This window comes from Dromiciops gliroides, chromosome 1, assembly GCF_019393635.1.
Source record: "Dromiciops gliroides isolate mDroGli1 chromosome 1, mDroGli1.pri, whole genome shotgun sequence".
Taxonomy (NCBI): domain Eukaryota; kingdom Metazoa; phylum Chordata; class Mammalia; order Microbiotheria; family Microbiotheriidae; genus Dromiciops; species Dromiciops gliroides.
In genome coordinates this window covers 479,622,493-479,641,033 of record NC_057861.1, presented here as the reverse complement: position 1 = coordinate 479,641,033, position 18,541 = coordinate 479,622,493, and the positions used below count along the sequence as shown (strand labels likewise).

The window sequence follows — 18,541 nt, the reverse complement described above, 5'->3', positions numbered from 1 at the left end:
AAAAGACTTAGATGTAATACATAATAAGAAAGGAAGGGACTGCTAAACCTATGAGAAAATTAATGCATTTCTTTGGGGGACCCAGATCAGTTTCAGTCTGTTTCTCCCCACTTCAGAAAGTTCAGTTCTTTTTGTTGTTGTTGTGCACTTTACTTTTTATTTTATTTTTAAGTAATAAACATTTTTTATTTATAGTTTGGGGTTCCAATTTTTATCCCACCCTTCCCTCCCTCATCTCCCTCCTCCATGAATCAGTAAACAATCAGATATGGTTATACATGTATGATTATGTAAAATATTACCATATTAGTTATTTTGTATAAGAAAACAAAAGGAAAAAATGAAAGTGAAAAATAGCATGCTTCAGTCTGTGTTCCATCAATATCAGTTATTTCTTTGGAGGTGGATAGTATGTTTCATCATTAGTCTTTTGGGATTGTCTTGTTCTTGTTGTTGGATCATTGTATTGTTGAGAACAGTTCAATCATTCACAGTTCTTCATCAAATAGTATTGCTGTCCCTGAGCACAACATTCTCTTGGTTCTGCTCACTTCACTGTGCATCAGTTCATATAAGTCTTTCCAGTCCTCTCTGAAGTCATCCTTCATGTCATTTCTTATAGCACAATAATATTCCATCACCATCATATACCACAGCTTGTTTAGCCATTCCCCAATTGATGGGTATTCTTTTGATTTCTTAGCCGCCATAAAAAGAGCTGCTATAAATATTTTTGGACAAATAGGTCATTTTCTCTTTGGGGGGGTATCGTTGGGATATAATCCTAGCAGTGGTATTACTTGATCAAAGGGGGTATGCACAGGTCTAGAACACTTTGGGCATACTTCCAAATTTCTCTCCAGGATTGTTCCGTCAGAAAGTTCAATTCTTTAATCTTGGTTGAAGACTTTAATCTTGTTCAGGGCCAGCCCAACAGTACAGTACAGTAGAGATGGAGATTGATTCTTTTGTTTGGTTAAGAGGACTGATGGGATTAAATCCCACCTAAAGACTAGACTTCACCCTTTGAGAGCTTCCCTCCCATTAGGTTATTACATCATGATGTCTTAGTAGAGCTCATTTTAATTTGGATCACCTTCAAGTCCTGTCAACCAATGGAATTGAATAATGCACATACATACACATACACACTATCCAGATGCTTCATGTTGCCTCCAGGAGCAAATACAAAATGCTCTTTTTAACTTTCAGAGCCCTTCATAACCTAGCCCCCTCCTGCCTATGCAGTCTTCCTTATATCTTACTCCCTAATACATACTTTTAAATCCAGTAACACTGGCCTCCTGGCTGTTCCTTGAATAAGACACTCCAGCTCCAAGTATTTTCTCTGACTGTTCTCTGTATCCAGAATGCTTCCCCTCCTTCATTCTGACTATTTACCCCTCTTGCTTCCTTTAATTCCCAACTAAAATCTCAACTACAGGAAGGTTTCCCTAATGCCTCTTAATTCAGGTGTTTTCCCTCTTAATTATTTCCTATTTATTCTATAATAATAATAATAATAATAATGGCTCGGTCATGTGTACCGCATGCAAGACTGGCGCATTCCTAAAGACCTACTCTATGGCAAGCTACCCCCAGGCCAAAGACCTGCTGGACGCCCCCAGCTTCCTTACAGTGATGTATGCAAGTGAGACTTGAGGGCTCTGGGAATAGACACAGGCAGCTGGGAGGAGCTAAGGACCGTGCCCGATGGAGTTCAGTACTCAGGAGCCGCTTGTGCACAGCTGAGATGGGCCTCCAAGCTCTGGAGGAAGAAAAACGAATGAGACGCAGGAACCGATGGGCAACAGAGAGCACAGTTTTCCGATATCCTCGTTGCAGCAGGAGCTGTGGCTCCCATATTGGACTGCACAGCCACACTGTGGCCTGTGGCTCTTCATGGCGCTGAGCCATGGTCGTCCACGACTGGCGGAAGCCTACTATTTATTCTCTATATAGCTTGCATTGTATATATTTGTTTGCATGTTGTCTCCCTCATTACGTCATAAGCTCCTTGAGGGCAGGGCTTTTGCCTTTGTCTTGTGAGAAAATAATAGGGTTTGGGGGTCTCCCAGAGGCCCCTGCTGGAGGGCCTAACCCAGAGAACCTTCCCTGACCTTTCTTGGGGCCAGCCAAAAGGGAATGTAGTTGGACCTTGGACTGTGAATAGAGACTGTTAGAGATTAAAACCACACCTACCTGAAAACCTTTCCCTCAGAGGGTCTGTCCTCAGTACTCTGACCTCAGCATATGCTGCACCAGACCACCCTCAAGTCCAGTAAACCAGCAGATTTGAATGATGCTAACCAATTAGCTTTGAGCAGTGTGGAAGGGCCGCCTTTCCTCCTGAGTGCAGTGAGCATATGCTTGCAGGCTCTCTTGCTCTTTGGCCATGGAACGCTGGAGGGAGCACAGGCGCTTTTACTCGCTCTCTATCCTAGATAGGCTTTCTGATCTTTCAAAGCCATGTGCTCTATCATTACTAATATTTAATATGTTTTAATAAATGCTTAATGCCCCTAATTGGTGCTATAGCCTCTAATTTCTAAGTAACTATATCAGAAATACCAGCTAAGATCTCTAACACTTGGGACATAGATGGGGCACCCCATAAATTTTTAATCACCAGTCTTTTGTTTCTTTTGTTTCTTTTGTATCCCCAGTGCTTAGTACAGTGCCTGGCACATAGTAGGTTCTTCCCCCCACCCCAAGGCAATAAGGGTTAAGTGACTTGCCCAGGGTCACACAGCTAGCAAATGTCAAGGTCTGAGGCTGGATTTGAACTAAGGTCCTCCTGACTCCAGGGCCAATTCTTTATCCACTGTGCCACCTAGCTGCCCCCCACTGTGCTACCTAGCTTCCCCCTATAGTAGGTTCTTAATAAGTGCTTATTGATTGATATTGTTTTTATTAAATTCCTACTATATGCCAGGCACTGTGCTAAGCACTTTTCAAATATTATTTCATTTGATCCTCACAACAGTTCTGCAAGCACTATTATGATTCCATTCTCCATTGGGGAAAGTAGAAGGTTAATATTAAGTTAGTTAAGCATTATTAACTATTTTACTTTTTTACTTTTGTTTTTATTACTATGGAGAGTGGTCTTCAGAGTGGAAATGATAGGATGTAAATAGTTGAGGGATTTGAATCCAAAAATAATTGAAGCAATAGTAAGAAAATATATGCTCTCAGTGACTTTGTCACTGGCTGGGGGAAAAAAATGATGCAATCCTGGAACAGCTTGTTTGTGTCATGGCTGATCCTCTTATATTTAATGTTTGAGAAATCCTGATAAGGAGCAGAGGTGTCTTAGAACTAAGTAAACGTGGTGATTTTCAAAATAGGCATGGAAGATCATTTTTTAATGTTTTATTTTTCCTTAGAAAAATATGGGGGGAGCTTTTCAACTTTATCAACATGTCAGAAAAGTCTGACAATGTGTACAGTCTTTCACATCCATGGTCCCCTCTTCTGTATAGAAAGAAGGTGCAGTACCTTCTTATCTCTTTTCTTTGGTATCAAGCTTAGGGTCAGTAATTATTTCACTGCATTCAGTTTCTTTTGTTAATGTTCTTTCCATTTGCATTATCCTTCTATAATATGCACCGTTCTTGCATTATTTTCTTGGTTTTCCTTAACTTCACTCTGCAGAGAGGTTCACCTACATCTGAGTCCTCCCATTCTTCTATGTATTCATTGTATTTATCATCAATAATAGCTAGCTAAGAATAATAACAGTTATATAGCACTTAACATGTGCCGGGCATGTTTCTAAGAGCTTACAATTATTATGCCATTTGGTTTGTCTTTATAATAACCCTGGAAGATAGATGAATATATATAAAATGTTTCTATAAACATTTTAGTGTATATTGGAGCCTTCCTTTTATCACCAATTTCCTTGATATATATAGAATTTCAGGGCCAATGGGTATGAATATTTTAGTCACTTTACATAATTCAAAGTTACTATCCAGAATGGTTGGACTAGTTCACAACTATCAAGAGTATATTATAGGGGGCAGCTAGGTGGCGCAGTGGATAAAGCACCGGCCCTGGATTCAGGAGTACCTGAGTTCAAATCCAGCCTCAGACACTTGACACTTACTAGCTGTGTGACCCTGGGCAAGTCACTTAACCCCCATTGCCCCGCCAAAAAAAAAAAAAAGAGTATATTATAGGGGGCAGCTAGGTGGCACAGTAAATAAAGCACCATCCCTGAATTCAGGAGTACCTGAGTTCAAATCCAGCCTCAGACACTTGACACTAGCTGTGTGACCCTGGGCAAGTCACTTAACCCCCATAGCCCCACCAAAAAAAAAAAAAAAAGGAGTATATTATGTTAGTGTACCTCTGTCTTTCCACAACCCCTCCAACACTATTTCCATCTTTTATCGTCTTTGCCACCTTGAAACAATGAGTTGTTCTATTTGGTGCATTCTTTTGTATGGTTGTAAATAGTTTGCCATTGCTTTTTTGAGAACTGTTTGTTCATATCTTTTGACCACTTACCTATTAAAGATAACTTTGGGTTTTATATCTATTAATTTCCTAAATAATTGACCATCAATCCCTTATCACAGATACATGACCACAAATTTCCCCCCAAACAACATCTTCTCTTATGTTAATTTGTTAATTGCATTAATTTCAAAACATTGAAAAAACTTTTCAATTTCTTGAAAATAATAATTTCAATCAAAATGATCTTTTTTCTCATTTGTGATTGCCTTTGTCTTTGGTTAAGAATTCATCCCTTAACCATTGCTCTGAATAATACCTGATTGATTTCTTTTCAAGTGGTTTTTTAATATGATTTTTAATTATCAGATCATATCCCAAGTAAGTTTTTGTTGGTATCTTTTTATTTTTTATCTCACCCACATTTCCTACTGTATCTTTCCATTCCTCTTACTCCCAGAGAGCTATTCCTTATTAAAAAAAGTCCAAGAGGGAACTATGCCATTCATTTAAGAAATTAGGGAGCTTTAGCTTGGAGAAGGTAAGATTCAGGGGATACCTGAACTGCCTTTTCTGCTTATCCCAGATATGACTGAAATGACTCAACAACAACAAAGATCCCTTTTATTTCTAAATCTATCCTATAAATGGACTTAAGTATAGTTCTGTGACTTTCCCCACTATATTAAAACTTAAACAGTTATTTTTAACAATAAAGAAAGTTATATTTTAAAAATTATCAACATAAGATAAAAAATGTGAAATAGTTGCTTTTATTGACTAAAATCCTGCTTTGATACTCTTGTCATTTTACCAATACCCTGCTCTCTCTTTTTAAAACTTCTTTTAATCTTTAAGGTATTAAAACTGAATTGTCTAAAAACTTTCTCTAAACTAATAATGATATTATTACAGTGCTTATATATCAAAATCTCAGAAAAAGATGACTTACTGATAGTTTCTCCATTAAGCAACAGTGATTATTTCTTTTTTTGTTTGTTTGGTTTTTTTGGCGGGGCAATGGGGGTTAAGTGACTTGCCCAGGGTCACACAGCTAGTAGGTGTCAAGTGTCTGGGGCCGGGTTTGAACTCAGGTACTCCTGAATCCAGGGCCGGTGCTTTATCCACTGCACCACCTAGCCGCACCTAACAGTGATTATTCTTACTAGTGTTGAGTTTATTTTAATATAAAAGTATTTTTTCCTTTTCCCTTAGGAGAGAAGTGTATAGTATTCTTCAAGCTGAAGGTATTTTACTTCCTCGTTATGCAATTTTAAACCGAGATCCAAATAATCCCCAAGGTAAGAGGATTTTTGTCATGAGTAAGTTGTCCCCTAACAACCCACCATACCACATCAGGTGATGTGGTCACAGGAGAATTCAGCCATCTAAACCAATCTCAAATAGTTGTTTGACTTTGGGGGAATTTATTTAGAGCAAAAGTCATTAACTCTGCTTAATTTCCCATTTTAATGCCCAGAGCAAATGTGAAGATGTGACATCCCTCAAGGAAGGCACTAGATCATGATCAACATAGACTTTCAGTTGGTCATAATGGGTAGCAACAGTTAATGCTGCCCTAGGGATGGGACCCTCTAGAGTGCTTTAGTTCTTCTGTTAAGCACATAATTCCCCCACAGAGCAATGTCTGTCACTGTAAATCACAGCTGTTTTCTCTTCTACTTGACAGGGTGAAGATTTACCAAAGTGCTATACTTACTAACAGACTTGTGGTTCCTCAGAATATTTGACCACTTATTTACAACTTGGTTATTTGTACTTATCCTTCATTAAGAATTCCACCCATGTATTTTGTTCCACTAATTAAACTCCAAATGTTATTTGAATTCCCTTCCAAAACTTCAAAACAGAGTATTGATATAACAACTTATGATATTACAAAACTAGCAATAACATATGCATGCCTCCAGTTAATGCCTGATTAGATAAGAACTATGCCCTGGTATACATTGTATTAGAACATTCCCATAGAATTTATCTCATATTTTTTCTTAGAATATGTTCATTTTATTACTTTTTTGATTACTTAATTGGAGCTAATTCCAATCTTGAGCATGAAAGCCAACTGTAATATTTAAAATTAAACTTAATAGTGTTATTGTAGTTTCTTGGGACTTTAAGTATGTTATTTGTTACAAAACTAAAAAAGACAAAAAGAAGAGTGAAAAATAAAATCAAAACCACATTGTAGAAATCACATAGTAAAAGGATTCAATTAAAAGTTTTGTATTCTTTTGCTGCAAAAAAAACCCCTTTCTTTTTTACATTTTTCTTTTGAGATATTTTGTTGTGCTTAGGATTTTGTCAAGCTCTGTATTGTTTCAGTCATTTAGGGGACTCAAATATTATCTCTTAGCCTCTTAGTTGATAGGTTTGTAGGAGATGAAGGGGGCATTGTGTTTTTTAATTTTTCTAACTATTTTAAAAATATTATTTTTTGTGATATCTAAGATTGCTGGTCCCTTATATGTGTGTCAAAGTATAGCCATTTCCAGAGATCATTTGTACTTTCATTTAGAATAACTCCTATATCCAACTCTATTTAGACAAATAAGGTGATGATAGGGTGCTGAAGTACCAAGCTGTTTCGCTGCAGTCATCCCTCTTGATTTCCTTTTAGTAAGGCACAACAACCAAAACGATTTGTGATGAGAATATTGCATCATAAAGTTAATGAATATTTCTGTATGCAAAACTTTTTTTTAGTTGAATTAAGCAGACTTATTTTCTAGGCCACTGGTGGTTACTCTGTTTTGAATTTATAATGTTCTCTAACATGTATATAACCTGATATTTTGCTTATGACCTTTTATTATGCATAGCAATTCATTATTTTGTTACTATGTCAACCTGAAATTTTTGCAAAAACCCAATTTCATTGCTATGGAATCTATACAGGTAAGTTTTTTTGTTTTGTTTGTGAGCACATATGTGTGTTACTTTATTAATAAACAGCATGGTGTAGTACAAAGAGCACTGGGTTTGGAGTCATGCTGTCTCTATTTTATCTATTCCCTTTGTGACCTTAGGCAAGTCACATAATTTCTTTGATTCTCAGTTTTCTCACCTGTAAAATGAGGATCATAGACTACTCAACCTCCCAGGATGTTTCTGAGGGTTAAATGAGATTATGTGTATAAAAGTATTTTACTAAAATGTAAAGTTTCCTTATTTTATCATTGATATTATAGAATGCAATCTAATTGAAGGGGAGGATCATGTAGAAGTAAATGGAGAAGTTTTCCAAAAGCCATTTGTAGAAAAACCCCTCAGTGCTGAGGACCACAATGTTTACATTTATTATCCCACATCTGCTGGAGGTGGAAGCCAAAGGCTCTTTAGAAAGGTAAGACTCTGATATCCTAGTTAACAAATATTCTCAGAGTTTGGATGCATAAGCATTATGTATTTTTAAAGTGGCCTGCTATAAGTGTATACTACATAATAAAATTACAGAATAAACTGGAGTTATAAAATTTAGTTCTGTGAGAAACTCATAAAATTGATGTCTTAATAAATTACTCTGATAAAATCTGGATAGTATTTAAATTTATCAAAGGTTGATACTCTTACCTACCAACTATAGATACTTGAAAAAGCTTTCTAAAGAACAATAAGAAGAAAAAGAGAGAATGTTGAGCCAGAAGAAAACAGAAAGCACACTTCCAGAAGTTTTTGTATTTGATAGAAACTTTTTTGTTTTAGATTGGAAGCAGAAGTAGTGTTTACTCCCCAGAAAGCAGCGTGAGAAAAACAGGCTCATACATTTATGAGGAGTTCATGCCTACAGATGGCACTGATGTCAAGGTAAGACTGACTGATAGAAAGATGAGTTACTATTGTATCTTAACTTAAGGGCTTTAGAAGTTAGGCTGTATCTCATAAATTAACTACTATGGGAAATACCATTAATGTAAACATTCAGGCACCTAAACTTAACTTGTTGCTTGAGTTTCAGATGTGTTTACAAAGTACATTTTCCAGCATTCTAACTTTTTCTAAGAATTCTGAATTTAATGAACACAGGAAAAACAAAAACATTTTCCTATACAAAGTAGAACAGAAAAAGAGAATTATATGTGAAAATACAAATTTATATTATGACCAGCATGTTTAAGTATATTATAAATTCAACATGTTACTTTCAAAATTGTTCTGCTTGTCTGTTTGTTTCTGAACTTCCTTCAGTTCTCTTATGTGCATTTTAAAAAAAATGCTTTAATGACTTTTTTCCCTTCATTTTGGTAACCCTCTAACTTTCTTCCCTACTCCCCCAGTTTAGAAAACATAAATACACTTCTTGTAACAAATAGACAAGTGAAACAAAAGAAATTTATATATTTGCCATGTCCAAAAATATATCTTATTTTGTACCCTGAATTCATCTCTGCTTTTTCAGATGGGTAGCATTGTTGTAGCATCAGATTATATAAGCTTTCATAATTTTTCTTTTGCATCATATGAGCATATTTACATATGCTAGATCTGGCATCAAAATTTAAAGTTTAGGAGCCCTTAATTTTACCTGATAAAAGTTATGTAAATCATATTTTAAATGTTCATCAAGTGACTTTTTATTTTTTGGTGAGGCAATTGGGGTTAAGTGACTTGCCCAGGGTCACACAGCTGGTAAGTGTTAAGTGTCTGAGACCAGATTTGAACTCAGGTTCTCTTGACTCCAGGGCTGGTGCTCTATCCACTATGCCACCTAGCTGCCCTGACTTTTTAATTTTTATTTCAATTTAAACATATATCTTTGAGTTCCAGATTCTATCCCTCCTTCTGTTTTCTCCCTAAGGTAGTAAGCAATCAGATAATCAGATTTGGTTATATGTATGCAATTATATAAAACATTTCCATATTAGTAATTTTGCATAAGAAGACTAAAATAAGAAAAAATGAAAGAGTGAAAAATAGCGTGCTTCAGTCTGTATTCAATCAATATCAGTTCTTTCTTTGGAGGCGGATAGTATGTTTCGTCAATAGTTCATTAGGATTGTCTTGTATCATTATATTTCTAAGAATAGCTAAGTCTTCATATAACAATATTGCTAGGGGCAGCTAGGTGGCACAGTGGATAGAGCACCGACCCTGGATTCAGGAGGACCTGAGTTCAAATCTGGCCTCAGACACTTAATACTTGCTAGCTGTGTGTCCCTGGGCAAGTCACTTAACCCCAATTGCCTTAAAAAAATAAAATAAAATAAAACAATATTGCTGTTACTGTATACAGTGTTCTTATTTTGTTCACTTCACTATATACCAAATCATGTAAGTCTTTCCAGGTTTTTCTGAAATCATCTTATTTGTCTTAGCTTATAGCACAATATTATTATTACTACTACTATTTATTTATTTGTTTGTTTGTTTGTTTATTTTTGGTGAGGCAATGGGGGTTAAGTGACTTGCCCAGGGTCACACAACTAGTAAGTGTCAAGGGTCTGAGGCCAGATTTGAATTCAGGTCCTCCTGAATCCAGAGCCGGTGCTCTATCCACTGCACCACCTAGCTTCCCCTTTATATCACAATAACATCCCATCACAATCATATATCCCAACTTGCGTAGTCATTCCCCAATTGATGGGCATTCCTTTGATTTCCACTTCTTAGCTACCACAAAAAGAGCTACTATAAATATTGTTGTACACTTAGGTCCTTTCCCTTTTGGGAGGATGTCTTTGGGATATAAACCTACCAGTGATATTGCTCAATCAAAGGGTATGCATAGTTTTATAGCCCTTTGGGCATAGTTCTAGATTGCTTTACAAAATGGTTGGATCAGTTCAAACTCCAACAGTGGATTAGGGTCCCTGTTTCTCACATCCCCTCCAGCATCCAACATGTTCTTTTTTTTTTTTTTGGTCATGTTAGGCATTCTGATAGGTATGAAGTGGTATCTGAGTTGTAAAATGACATTTTAAATCAAAGAATTCCTTTTTTTAAGCAAATAGTACTCTCTGACAATTTGTTTTTTAAAAAAGGAATTTTCATATTAAGATCTTTCACTTTTTTATATGAAAATACATTTTTGCACAAGACAAGTTAAGGTTTGCTTATACACAGTATCTAAATTATGGACAGCAAATATACATAGTTTTTTGTTGTTTTTTTAAGCTAAATTGGTTGGAACTTCTCCCATAGAAACAATGTTATTATATGGTGATTAGTTTATCAGTGTAACCTACAAAAATTTTTACTGTAACCGATATATTGTAAAATTCTGCTATTGGATAAAACATAACCAACATGTATAACAGTGTTTCTGTGATGAAAATGCATTAATATTTTCAGCTTGGGGACTCCTTAAGTTTATCTTTGTCTACAGGATTGGAAGCAGGGAAAGGTCTCCTTCAGAAGGTAGGATTTGAGTTGAATCTTTAGGGAAACCAGAAGGCAGAGGTTAAGAAAGAAGAGCATTCTAGGCCTGAGGAGAGAGTTCTGTTTTATACATTGAGTTTGAAATGTCTATGGGACATCCAGTTCAAGATGTCCAAGAAGCACTGGGTGATTTAAGATGAGAGTTCAGGAAACTAGGACTTGATATATAAATCTTGGCATATGAGAACACCAAGACAGTATAGAGGAGGAAAACCCAGGACAGACTCCTAAAGGACACCCACAGTTAGTGGCCATGATATAGATGAAGATTCAGCAAAGGAAATTAAGAAAAACAATTAGATGAGTAGACAGAGAACCAGGAGAGAGGAGTGCCACAATAACCTAGATAGGAGGAGGATTTTCTGGGAGAAGAAGATGGGTAGTATTAAATGCTACAGAGAAGTGTAATGATTGGAATGATGCCACCTACTGGAGACTTGCTGTGGGAAAGCTCCACCATGAGGAAAATGCGGCAAGGCCATGTGGCTTTTCCTTGGCGTCAGGAAATGACGTTTGCTCATGGGTGCTGCCTATCAAGGCTACCAGCCAATCAACTTGAGGAGCCTCCTATTTTCTGGGAGGAGACAGGAAGGAGGAAAGAGAGCCTGCGCGGAGAGCTCTCGCCTTTTTTTGGGTTCCTGACTTGATGGTGGTGGTGTTGGCAGAGGACTTCACAGGAAATTTGAGGAAAGATAGGAATGCCAGGCTGTTGGAATTCTGTTCTCAATCTTTTTCTTTCTATTTTCCAATAAACCCTTAAAAACCTAAACTCGTTTTATCAGTGATTTTAGTCAGTTTCCCCAAAAACTGGGGGAACAGATTAGAATCCACATTTAGAATCTTAAATTACACAGAAGTTAGGAAGAATGAAGATCAAGAAGATACTATTTAGGCCTCTTAATTATGGCCCCGTAATTAAGGTCCTTTAAATGTCATTAAGAGGCAATTTAAGAGACCATTGATAACTTTGAAGAGAGAAATTTGAGTTAAATGATGAGTTTGGAAGCCAGGTTGTAGAGGATTTAGAAGAGAGTGGAAGGAGAGAAAGTATAGTTACTAGGCAACTTTATAAAAGAATTTAACCGGGGCAGCTAGGTGGCGCAGTGGATAGAGCACCGGCCCTGGAGTCAGGAGTACCTGAGTTCAAATCTGGCCTCAGACACTTAACACTTACTAGCTGTGTGACCCTGGGCAAGTCACTTAACCCCAAATGCCTCACTAAAAAAAAACAAAAACAGGGATGGTCATGTTAAGGGAGTGCATGTTTGTAGACTTTGAGGAAGCACATGAATAGATAGGGGTATCAGGGCTAGAGACAGTTTCCAGGTATTAATAATTAATTTATTAACTGAGCTAGCTGATAATCAGTAAAGTGATGGTCAGTAGTTTCTCTCAATAACCAAAGATGCAAAGGGAGACTCTTAAATGCCTTAAATACTCAGGCATGTACCTTCTGACAGAGAACTCCCCTGACAAGTGAAACTCAACCTTGATTGGCGGACATTTAAGGAGGAGGTGGTTGGAAACTTTCAGTCCATCCCATTTAACCACATCATTGAGGGAGGGAGGTCAGCTCTGAATGTGGCCTGGTCATGAGTTTTCTTCACCAGTCTTGACATCTTGGCCAGGTTCTCTCTGGTTTGGTTTCTCCTTTGTGAGCCCTAAACTTTAATGAAGAAAATCAAGGACAGGAGTTCTTTCCCCCAGGGAGAGAACTCACCCAGACTAGATTTTGTATATACCCTAAACAGAAATCTGGTTTCCCAGCTGGGTCGAATCCTGCCCAGATGCCTTGAGTAGAACTGGAATGTTTCTGACATTCTTTAACAAAGCTCCTCTCTTAAGCCAGCCTTTTTACAGAAAAGGGAATATTACAAAATATTAAAATAGTACAGCATTAAAAATTAATTTCTCTCATTCTTCCCCCCCTTTGATTCTCTGAGGCAAACAGTTTCCTCAATGAATCACTGACTAGTATAACAATCACTTCATCAGAGATTTTTAACCATGAGGCTAGGGTATTTTAACATGATGGGAAATAATGTGAAGGGAAGAGGGAGAGAGATTGATAGTAGCTGTTGGGCAGTCCCCTTTGGCAAGCAGGGCTTACAAAGAACAGCAGCAGCACATGGAAAAGAAATGGAAAGGAAGGGTAAAGTCTTTTTCTCAGTAACCATTCCTAATCTCCATTTCATCAGTCCATCATATCTTAGGGCTCAGATGTCTCATACAGCTATCTGGTTTCTGAGAACATTTCCTAATGCAGTCCTCTGGTCATCTGGAAACCTCTCTCCTCTTAGGCATTCTGAAATAGGTTGGCTCTCATAGCATCTTTTTGTAGTGGATCCACTTCTGGTTCAGGTCACTTATAGAGATTCCCTTTTTTGAAATCTCTTGCAAAATGGATCTCAATATATTAATCCAGTCCCTTTCAGTTCACTTAGCCATTAATCAGGTCATGTGGTCAAACCTTATATCTCTAATAAGAATATCAAATTAGGAACCTCTAGACCAGAGGATTTACATTTTTCCATACTCCTTGCTGATCCTGTCCTTATCTAAACCAGATACTTGATTTAGACACTGTCAGCAGTAGGCCAAAAGGAGAATCTATAAAGAATGTATGAGGCTCTGACTTGTAAAATGAGCCCATCTGGTTATGAATTTGATATTTACCAATGTAGTTATGTAAGCTAATATTAAAAGTACCTTTAAATTGGCATTGATTCCACCATCATTTAACTTCTGGTGTTCATCTGTTTCATTCTTCACCTCAGATTCAAGTCCCAGAAAGGGATGAAACTTTAGTTTATTACCTATAACTTTTTTATGTAAATTAGCAAATTGATATATTTAAGAAATTTAAATAAGAACTAGCCCTCCTAGATTGTCTAATTTATTCAGAAAATAGACAATACAATCACATATGTAGAATTCTGAGCCCAATTCCTACAATTTATTGTTAGAACATGCTCAAAGCCTTTGTATCTCATTAGAACTATTTCTATTTGACATATATAATCTTATTTTCTCAAAAAAAGGTTTACCCCAGCATTTACTTCATTTTTTACTTTAGCTATTCACTTTTACCTGCCCATTCCCCCCTTTGCAGGATGAGATGCTAAGGATTTAATCCTACACAGAAGCATATAGGTAGCAGCACTCTTTGTAGGTATGTCACAAATGAATTTACCTGAGACAATTATTTTATTTCAGTTGTAACCAAAGGCTATGATAGGGTGTATCCCGGATTGTACTGAATGAGTTGTCTGTAGTAAAACATGTTCAGTTATTAACTGTTCAAATGAACTAGGTATTCCCCTTACATACGCCACAATACTGCTCTCAAATCCTCTTCAGACTCTTGTGTAATATATACTTGCATTCCAGAGCATGCTCTATATACAAGAGTTAATTCCACATTGAATAATAACCCTGAGGGGTGGAGCCAAGATGGTGGAGGAAAGGTAGCACCTTGCCTGAGCTCTCCCCAAGACCCCTCCAAATACCTTCAAATAATGTCATGAGACAATTCCTGGAACAACAGAACCCACAGAAAAACAGGATGAAATACTTTTCCAGCTAAAGACTTACAAGGTTGGCAGGAAAGGTCTATTGTACCAGTGCAGGCCTTGCCAACCAGAGAACCAGGAGCAGGCTTTGGAAGCCTCTGAATCAGTAGTGGCAGCAACTGCTTCCAGAACTGAACCCACAGATGGTAAGGGGATCGAACAATTGGCCAGAAGGAAATTACAGGGTTCTCTCTGCTAGCACTGAGGCAGAGCTTTGTTGTTTTGCCCATACTCGGATCCGGGTCACAGTCTTGGGTGGTGGTCTCAGGCCAGGGAGGAACATAAGCACACAAGAACTTGTGGCCACAGTGGAGTAGGATCCTGTTCATAGTTCCAGGGCAGAAAAGCAGGCCTGTGGTTGCTTGCAAACCACAGCATAGGCCAGAAGAGTAGTAAACATACTTCTCCTTAAATCATACCACCTTGGAATAGCTGCACAAACTCCCTGAAGCTTGAGAAAGTGTGCCTTCCACCCTGAAAGCAGTGCCCCACTTTAACAAAGAGTTAAAAATCCAGAAATAGGCTGAAAAAATGAGCAAACAGAAAAAAATGCTGACCCAAGAAAGTTTCTATGGTGACAAGGAAGATCAAAATACACCCTCAGAAGAAGGTAACAAAGTCAAAGCTCCTACATCCATAGCTTCCAAGAAAAATGTGAATTGGTCTCAGGCCATAGAAGGACTCAAAAAGGACTTAGAAAATGAAGAGAGAGAGAGGAAAAAATGGAAAGAGAAATGAGAGTGATGCAAGAAAATCATGAAAAAAAATCAACAGCTTGGTAAAGGAGACACAAAAAATTACTGAAGAAACTAACACCTTAAAAAATAGAATACGTACAAAAAGCCAATGATCAAAAAAATGCCTTAAAAAGCTAAATTAGCCAAATGGAAAAGTAGGTACAAAAGCTCTCTGAAGAAAATAACTCCTTAAAAATTAGGATTGAGCAAATGGAGACTAATGATTTTGAGAAATCAAGAAACAATAAGGCAAAACCAAAAGAATGAAAAAATAGAAGGTGATGTGAAATATCTCATTGGAAAAACAACTAACTTGGAAAATAGATCCAAGAGAGATAATTTGAAAATTATTTGGACTGCCTGAAAGCCATGATTAAAAAAAGAGCCCAAGCATCATCTTCCAAGAAATTGTCAGGGAAAATTGCCCTGATATTCTCTAACCAGAAGGTAAAATAGAAATTGAAAGAATCTACTGATCACTGCGTGAAAGAGATCCTAAAATGAAAACTCCCAGGAATATTATAGCCAAATAATAACCCTGAGTAAAATTGGACGGTTCTTTGAGGTTTTACTCTTCCCTAAGATAACTACTTGCACAGAAATTCTTTTCTTTAACATAGAACAGAAAAAGCATATGATACTAACCTCACTAAAAAAAATAGAATTATATCCTTTTTTCACAAATCATTGCCTAATTATCCCCATACCATTGTAAGATATTTAAAGGACCTTAAGCTTCTCTAGCAATATATAACTACTAACAGGCAGATGACAAACCCAGGCACTCATCCACTTAATTGTTTAGGATATAGAAAGGACTATAATTTTAGGCTGAATAGCTCAGATCTTATATACCTGCATCTTATTATAGTAACTCAGATATGTTCTAGTATTAGCCTATAAGATCATCTGCCATGGTTATAGAAATTTTCCATAAAGGGAAAATATGGATATAGCTATAGTAAGGGGAAAAAATGCTTCTGTAACTTGATGTCAATTGCAGGCAAGAGTCATATAGACAGCCAATTGTATCAAGATTATTATAACCAGGGGCAGCTAGATGGTGCAGTAGATAAAGCACTGGCCGGCCCTGGATTTGGGAGGACCTGAGTTCAAATCCAGCCTGACACTTGACACTGGCTGTGTGACCCTGGGCAAGTCACTTAACCCTCATTGCCCCCCCCCCCCAAATTTTTATAACCAACTTAGGGTCAGCTAGGTAGGAAACTTTCTATTCAAGAGGAAATGTCATACCAGGGAAATTGATTCAGGAAAGTCCTACCTCAACTTATGCCAAAAGCCCCTCTACCAGCTTTCCCCATGAGACAAAACTCTACCTAGAGTTCATAGATGTCACCCCCATAGAGTTATTGGCATTATGGATTATTGGTTTTTTACTAGCATTTCTTGATCATACCTAGAATCAGATTCAGAATAATATCAATTATAGTCCCATAGGATTTTACCTCAGATGGTAAGTTTCACTAATGCTTAGGGATGGATATAAATTACTCTTATGTTGTTATAATAAACTAGCTAGTAAATAAAATTGAAATAATAAATAAAATGTATTAGGCCTTCTAAAAAAAAAATCACAAAAGATTTTACTTTAACTCTACTCGTATTTCTCCGCAAAAACAGATTAAAATTCATCCAATGTAAAAAGGCAGTCATTGGAATCTAATAAAGTAATACCATTTTTTAAGTTCACATATATAGTGACAATATGGTAGCTGTAAACCTCCATATGGACAGATATCTCTCTCTTATTCAATACTTCAAGCAAAAATAAATATTTAAGACTGGAATTTGTTAAGACTAAAATGTAACTTCAGCATAGACTACTCTAGATATAACTTCATAATTCACAATAAATAATATTATACTACAAAAAAATTCCTAATTGCCCTCCTGCCAAATCAAGAAGTGTTTGCATGGGGGGAGGGGGGGAGGCAAATTCTGTTTTAAAAGTGGATAGCACCGGCCATGGGTTGAGGAGGACCTGAGTTCAAATTCATCCTTAGATACTTGACACTTAATAGCTGTGTGACCCTGGGCAAGTCACTTAACTTTCATTGCCCCCATCCCAAAAAAAAAGTGCATAGCCAATAAAACTTTTTGTTTAATATATACAAATTGAACAGTTCAGTTCATAATCAGTATCCAGTTTAAAAAATAAGCTATGTTCCTGATACCATATCTGCACAATATCATGTGTAATTTAAAATTCTAAATGTGGGTTCTAATCTGTCCCCCCAAGTTTTGGGGGGAAACTGGCTAAAATCACTGATAAATGAGTTTAGGTTTTTAAGGGTTTGTTAAAAGATATAAGATAGTAAAGAAAGAGAAAGATCAAGAACAGATTTCTTATAGCATGGAAATCCTAGACTTCCTAAACCTCCTACCTCTTGAAGTCCTCTGCCACCACACTGATGTCTCACACCAAAAAAGAGTGAACTCTTCCACCAGTGTTCACTTCCTCCTTCATGTTCTCCTCCCAGAAATGGGAGGTTCTTCAAGCTGATTGGCTAGCATCATTCAAATTCATTGGTTCACTGGACCTGAAGGTGGTCTCGATATAAAGTTCAAAGTTTTTAGCTTCTGAGAACAATACCCTCTTAAGTACCAGCCAGATGTGCTTACAAGCAAGTCAGCAGTCAGTCACTCTCAACCAATTCAGTCAGTTTAGATCAATCTCTAGGTGGGCCCCTCAGTATCTGCTAAATCCCCTCGTCTACCACATTCCATTATCTTGACATTCCTCGCTTTGTTTCTTCAAGGAACCTGCGTGTTTCCTTGATGAAACATACCCTATGCTAACAAACAATATGTAAATAACAATATAGAAAAAGGAGAAAGGAGAAATTTTGTCCAGGGGGTCGGTCCCTCATGAACCGGCACTTTGATACTGCCTGCAGAGGGAGGGCCTCTACAGATAATACATATTACAAATGGTGTATATAATAACAGAAGAAAAAAAAGAAGGGAAAAAGAAAAACAACAAAATGAAACTGTTCATTTAAAGTCTTTGAGATCTTGTCTTCTTGGAGTCGTGGGATATCATCAGGAGAACTGGAATCTGGTCGGGACTCTGGTTGTCTCTGGACTCCTTTAACTGTTGAACTGCTAGATTTTCACTAATTCTTAGCATAGCATTGTCAATGATCAAATTAAACAGTGAAAGTTCTTCACAATATAACTCATACTCAGACTTGATATAAATATATCATATTACATTCCCCCCCTTTTGGAGGATTTATACCCATATAATACAGAGTTGAGGCAGTTATATAATCTATAACACTTCTTACCACCATGTGTCTGGATCAAGGCCAAATTTAGTAATGTGTCCATGACACCTGAAAA

The 18,541-nt window shown here is 37.1% G+C and overlaps 1 protein-coding gene across 17 annotated transcripts in view; it reads left to right on the top strand.

Moving 5' to 3' along the window:
• PPIP5K2 (diphosphoinositol pentakisphosphate kinase 2) overlaps positions 1-18,541 on the top strand; it is a 143,640-nt gene that overhangs the window by 48,160 nt on the left and 76,939 nt on the right. For all 17 annotated transcript variants that reach the window (XR_006354154.1, XR_006354151.1, XM_043977058.1 and 14 more), the window contains exons 5-7: positions 5,683-5,768; positions 7,680-7,834; positions 8,194-8,295. Coding sequence is in view for 15 of the 17 variants with exons in the window: in XM_043977058.1 (XP_043832993.1) it covers positions 5,683-5,768; positions 7,680-7,834; positions 8,194-8,295 (343 nt within the window). In the remaining 2 variants the exon portion in view is untranslated. The remainder of the gene's footprint in view (positions 1-5,682; positions 5,769-7,679; positions 7,835-8,193; positions 8,296-18,541) is intronic.